This window comes from Castanea sativa, chromosome 6 (assembly GCF_040712315.1).
Source record: "Castanea sativa cultivar Marrone di Chiusa Pesio chromosome 6, ASM4071231v1".
In the NCBI taxonomy this organism is placed as follows: domain Eukaryota; kingdom Viridiplantae; phylum Streptophyta; class Magnoliopsida; order Fagales; family Fagaceae; genus Castanea; species Castanea sativa.
Window position 1 is genome coordinate 56,664,665 of NC_134018.1, and position 6,283 is coordinate 56,670,947.

Genomic DNA, 6,283 nt, shown 5'->3' on the forward strand with positions numbered 1-6,283 from the left:
AATAGGGCTGAAAAACACCATAGTCCAGAAGCCTCTGGCATTGTCATCTTCTCACTCCCAAATCATATTGGGACTATACAGCATTAAAAAATGCGCCCTTTTCCTAAAAACTGCTTAAGATTATTTAACAATGACCGATGCTCATAAAAGAATGAGATTTCCAATCAAAATTTAATTTGTTGGAACTGAAAAGACTGGTACAATAGGATGTCGATTAGTAGAAATCATGAACATCAAATTCAAACTAAATTTCCAGAAGGCTACAAAAATATTAGTACAACCCCATTGTCTATGATGGGTAAATGAAGTGAGTTGTCAAAGCCAAGATCAACTGGCTTTCTGTCATTGGTACATCAAGAGAATTAGATTCAAGCGGCCACGAAGGTGAAATTTATATACAATGCTTGTTCATCCATTGATAAAAATTGTCACCCCCGCATCAAATCAATGTCAACATGGGCATTACGCATATCCATTGCCCGTGATGCTGGCCAAACACCCATTGAAGAGATTGGACTGAGATTTTGAGTTGGTGGAATGCTAGTTTGTGCATCTGGATTGTCAACTGTCTGATGTTCTGAGTCTATGGCACCTTCTGAAGCCTCCTTTTTCTTGTTTTTTGTCTTTGAACCACCCCATATGAAGCTCCCCACAATCACCTGGAGTCATCCATCATTCATTTGAGCCTCAGATAAAGAAACTTGAATAATGTATAACCTACAGATGGCAACATGGCAGGACGGGGCCAGATCATGGGTGCCCCATCCCCACTCCATTCCCTCTTGGGGGCTGGGAAAACCCATGTGGGGTAATTGCAAGGCAAGTTCAGTCGGGGGCAAGGTAAAGGCATTTTGCCATCCTAACGGGGAGTGAGATTCAGGAGAGGTGAGGGCAGGGTGGCAATGAGAGAGATGAGTAATTTGGGAAGGTAATATGATATTTATAAAAATAATTAATTGATGAATTATACGTAGACATGATGTGAGAGAGAGAGAGAGAGAAGTGATTTAGAGGATAATAGTAGGATATGTACAATAAAAATAAAAATAAAACATATATATACACACATCCAAGGTGAGACAGGGCAGGGCAGGTGAGGTCGAGCAGGGAGGGATCATTTTTGCCATCCCTACATATAGCCCCATTATATTTTATTTCCCCTTCTGATAATGAACCCCATCATATTGGCTCATGGTAAATAATCACATATTTATCATCAATGTATGAAGCATAATTTGTCATATTTTTAGCTTACTGTAAACAGTTTGTTATTAAATTTTATCTTCAGAGTTCCTTATTTTTTCATGGCAAAGTTACTAAATCTATGTTGACGGATTAGAAAAGATCGGAGTTAATTCTGAATTCGGTATTCCTAGATAGACAAAGTTCTCAAGAAGCTGACCCCAGTCCCAGTGGTAGAATCACTATACTGAAGAATCAATTAGCAGGTAGGAGGAAGGAGAACTTTAAATGGGGAATAAAGAATGGTGTAAAAGACAGCAATCAAGAAAATACCTGAACTGGACTTGCCGCAATGAGCATTCCCCCAACTCCTCCACCAATGACACGACCATCAGGACTGGCAAGGGAGACACTTAGACCACCAGTTCGATTGCGGGAGCCACTACTTTCTGCGAGCAAGTAAGAGCCAGACAAACATAATATCTCGAAACGGCCCTACAGAAGTGCAATGCACCAAAAACTTTTCTTATCAGAGATACAAGACACATAAATAATAAAAAAGTTTTTATAATTATAAAAAATAAAAAAATAAAATAAAAAAAAAGCACTTAGTAGTAGGGTAAAGAAAAAAGAACATAACACTACTTAAATGGTTGTAGAGACTAGAGGTTGAGAACTGAAAAGAAAACAGAGGATAATCCGCAAAGCAAACACATATAAAAGCATGCGCATGTGTGAGCACACCCAGTGCAGATGTCTATGCATTAAAGGGATTTCAGAATCAAAATTACCTAAAATGAACAGAGGAAGGTTGAATTAAAATATATTTTCGCACAAAAAATAACTTTCAAGCTCCACTCCATGATGACTGAGATGAACAGATCATACACACCAGTCATTGCCTTAGTCATTAGTCAAGCCTCAATTGAGACATCATCCTTTAGAAACTAGCAACTGGGGTTCGGGCAATTTCATTTAGATCATATTCCAGGCATAAACCTCATAAACTTAAGCATTGTTCCCATTTTCACACAAAATCTTAAACTGAGATGATTTATCTTAAGAGAAGCTCTACAAAGGATCAGCATTGGTCTCCATCGTGTATCAAAAACATGCCCAGAACTGACAATATGTCTCTAAAATTATAAGAAAATGCTCAAACCTCGTATGTGACAGTGCCACCAGACGTTGAAGGCTGACGAAGAGTCACGGTGGAGACAGCACCATTGGCTGACAGGATGCATATAGCTCTTGGCCCCTGCTGCGAAAATGACATTATTTTTGTTGCAATGTCCTACAGCAAAAGATAAGCAAACTTTAATAAATAACATAAGATGTCCAAAAATATTGTATCACCTTAAAAAGACTGCAGAAATTTGGGATCAATGAACTGTAAAACATATTAGCTTCTAGTACATTTGAAAGCAGACAAGAACAATATCAACTTTCTTTGTTAATTCCTTATCAAAAGCATACTTTACACTTTACATTGATTTTAATTCTAGAGAAATTGCTTTGGGGCTAATATGGTAGTACAAAACTTAAAGAAGAAATTGCTTCCTTTCCTTTATTATTGAAAAACCTGAAATTAAAGACTTAAGACAGTATGACACAATTATTAATCGATAGAGCAATCACATACTTCTCCTACTGCAATGGTGATGATATGTGGAGTAAAACCCATCCCGGCAGAACCAGACAGCCATTCACCTATCAAAACAGTCAACCATTTGCAATTCACATACTAGGAAGCCAGTGCAAGAAAGGAGTTAGGAAAATACGTGTAAACAATACATATCAAATGAATATTCTCAAGCGCACTCCACAAAGAAAAATATACTCTGTTAACAGACAGAATTAAATTATTAGAAAAAGATAAAAGGCAGAGGTACAGAGCTACAATATTATATTGTAGTCATTTCAAACTTATCACGCATAAATTAGCCAATGAAAAGGAGACTCAGAGTAGGAATTAGATAGACACAGCAGGGGAAAAAAACATTTATTGACACATCTATGCACAATTTTGTCAAGATATACACTCTTTACCATCACTTCATGTTATGTCCTTCAGCTCCTTTAAAAGGTAAGGATTTTTTATCCGGACATAAATCTGGAAGCTTTGAGCTGTTGTAAATACTCTAGATGCTCAGTGGAGTTCCATCAATTTTAATAATTCCCCTGAGATTCTGACCATGTTAAGCTGCAAATGGCTTGGAAAAATAACTGTTATACCCTTGCTTATTGAATAGTAGGCCTGCTACTTCCTTTAAAACTGTGCCTATATTACATCGCAACGTCATGCTCAGAGGAATTTACTTCTTACTTTTTTAAGTTTAAAAGTTGTTTATACCAATTTTTCAAGTCCAACACAAAATCAAACATAAGTTGCCAGGAAAGATGCAGATTGAGCAAGGTTTTAATAATCATCCGATATAGACACATTGGTTTAACAATGTTGGTTCCACAGAACTCCTGAGAAGTAGTTAAATTATTGTCTCATTAAATTTTTAATTGTTGCATATAGATGATGTGTCATTATTATTCCCAATACCCAGGACTGTTCTTTGTTGCAACAATACTATGTTTAGTCATGGAGGCTATATTGTGATGATGTCAACAACAAAGTATAACCCTTTCTATTCTAATTCATTCTCTTTCCATCCCTTTTTTTTTTTGGTTGGTAAGCTTACACATGCACCCAATAGGCTCTCTTTTTTGGGTGGGGGGGAGGGGCGGGGCGTGCCATTTGTGCTAGCGCTCATTAGCATTCTCTTTCATCATTTTTTTTTATCTGATCTAAGGTTGAGATTTCACTTATTCAAAAATTTTCAAAGTAAGTAACTCCAAGATTCAAGAGGAAAAAAAAAGAATACAATTGGATTTCCTGGATATTATTTAGGTCCACTAAATGTCAAAGTAGGCAAATGGTTGCATCCTTAGTCCAAAAAACTCCAAATTGTGATGTGTACAACAAGGCTGTGGGAAGGACAGCAGATCTACAATTAATTATGTGAGTTTGAGGTAAAGGCAGGTACAAACCGGTTCTACGTGTAAAACAACCAATTTTTCAGATGAGTAGAATACAAGAATTATAAAATGAGATAAAATATCAACAAAAATGCAGTGTAGTGCTTAGGTGAATCATAGTCAGCATGAACAGAACACAGAAACTTACCAAGAGATGCTAACTGTTGCTTCCTGCCAGTCCCCGGTGGCCGCCCTCTACCTCGCTTTTGGGCAGATGTTGTTGTATTCGTCCCCCCATGAGTAGACGGCGAGGGAGACAATGCCAATGACACAGTCCCATCAGGTCCATATTTCCGAGGTCTTCCCCTTTTCCTCTTAACAGGCTCAGTCTGCGGCACCATAGATGGTGCACCCACATTGACACTATGAGGTGAAATTGAAGCTGGAGGCTCTCCTGGTAACGTTGATCCCATAGTACTCCCTCCTAAATTCGACTGAAATTGTACATTTGGACTAGACATGGGACGAATGCCCGGTGATCCATGTAGCCCAGACTGTGTTCCAGGACCAGAACCAGCCATTCCTCTTGACATATAATAAGAGGTCGAACCGGATAACGACATAGTGTCCCTCCGATCCATGCATTTACTTCAAATGCTTTTACTCACAAATCTTTCACAAGCAGCCTTGACCCCAAATAATGATTCACAGCGTAAAATTTCAAACCTCCACTCTGTTCTAAAGTTAAATATAAAGCCAAATTCCACACACAATGTGTACACACAACAATGTGAAACAAATCTATGAGACCCACTTCGTGATCAATGAACAGGGTTTTCCTACAGGCCAGTTGTTTCGAATTTGAGAATAAACAAGGAAATGCCAAGGGAAAGAAATTTCAAGTTTCAAGCTTTTTCAAAACAGAAAGTAATTCTGACATAGTTCACATTCCAAACAACCAAATCTACAGCAAGAAAGCTCCAAGCAGATGCATTGTCTCAAAAATACAACCAAACTAAGAGATGAAACGAAAACTGAGACATACACACACTATTCAAAGCACCAACAGCTTAGGTACAAGGAAAAAAAATATGAACAGCGGAAGAAAGAAAAAGGATAAATAAAAAGAATAAATTACTAAAAGAGAAACAAAACCCACAAAGGAAAAACACAGATTTAAAGAAACTAAAACATAGGAAAGAGCACAAAGCGGTGAAAAGCTAGTCTAAGTCAAATAGAAGACAAAAATGGAAGCTACTTTTACAGCTTACCAAACCTAGCTAGAAGGCTTCATGTTGAAGATAGAGAAGATAGAAGACTGAAACAGGTCCATTCTCACCAACCCATTGGTAAAAACTTAAACACCAAGCATCTTCTAAGCCAAAAACCAAACTAACAAACCCTTAAAACACCTAGCTCATCTCTCAAACTCTCAAACCCAACACCCACCAAAAAATTATAAATTTTTTTTTCTTTTCAAAAAGAGAAATAAAAAGTAGGTTCAAGTCAATGGCATTAATGAGCTGAAGCCCCAGGTTTCGGATAACGCCACAAAATGTGAAAATGCAAAAAGAGACAACAACATGTGGTAAATCTTTGGTTAAAGGTCGAACAGGTTTCCTAACACACACTACTCTCCCTCTCACTCTCTCTCTCTCTCTCTCTCTTTAAAGCTTAGAACATGGAGGAAGAATGTATGAGGAAATTGAAGGCAAGAAAGAAAGAAAAAAAGAGAGCTTTTTGAGAGGTGGGTTTTGGAGAGTGACAAAGAAGGAAATTAAAGGTCGAACAGTTTCTGCAAAATGTTTTTAAGACACACTGAGAGAGTCTGAGTCTGAGTCTGAGTCTGAGTCTGTGGCCAAAAGCTTGTGTTGAAAAGTATTTGCTACAGCTAAGAGTACAGTTACAATATCTACAAACAATATAAGAAAAGATATACTCACTTACTGCTAAGACAGCTATAACAAAGAAAGCACGAATCCTAATCGGATTGCATATAGAAATGAATGAAAGTTTTTTTTGTTTGGTTTTGGCTAGGGTAGAGCTCTCTCAGTATGTTTCTCTCTCTTTAAAAAGCTGTTTATCTTTACTTCTCTTCTCTCTATCTAAAACTATATAAAATAAAATAAAA

General features: G+C 37.4%; 1 protein-coding gene across 1 annotated transcript; it reads right to left on the bottom strand.

Moving 5' to 3' along the window:
• Positions 1-214: 214 nt before the first annotated feature.
• On the bottom strand, positions 215-5,931 carry LOC142640399 (AT-hook motif nuclear-localized protein 11). Its single transcript, XM_075814470.1, has 5 exons — positions 4,361-5,931; positions 2,825-2,892; positions 2,345-2,476; positions 1,516-1,677; positions 215-659 (listed from the first exon to the last, which is right to left on the bottom strand). The coding sequence occupies exons 1-5, from the start codon at positions 4,791-4,793 to the stop codon at positions 429-431; spliced, it is 1,026 nt and encodes a 341-aa protein (XP_075670585.1). The 5' UTR covers positions 4,794-5,931; the 3' UTR covers positions 215-428.
• Positions 5,932-6,283: the final 352 nt, after the last annotated feature.

Bases quoted from the DNA above. Each gene is read 5' to 3' on its own strand.
- LOC142640399 (XM_075814470.1), bottom strand. From the start codon at position 4,793: ATGGATCGGAGGGACACTATGTCGTTATCCGGTTCGACCTCTTATTAT. The intron at 2,477-2,824 runs GTATGTGATTGC...CTTTTGCTGTAG, and splicing joins TCACCATTGCAGTAGGAGAA to GACATTGCAACAAAAATAAT. The intron at 1,678-2,344 runs GTTTGAGCATTT...GCACTTCTGTAG, and splicing joins GTGGCACTGTCACATACGAG to GGCCGTTTCGAGATATTATG.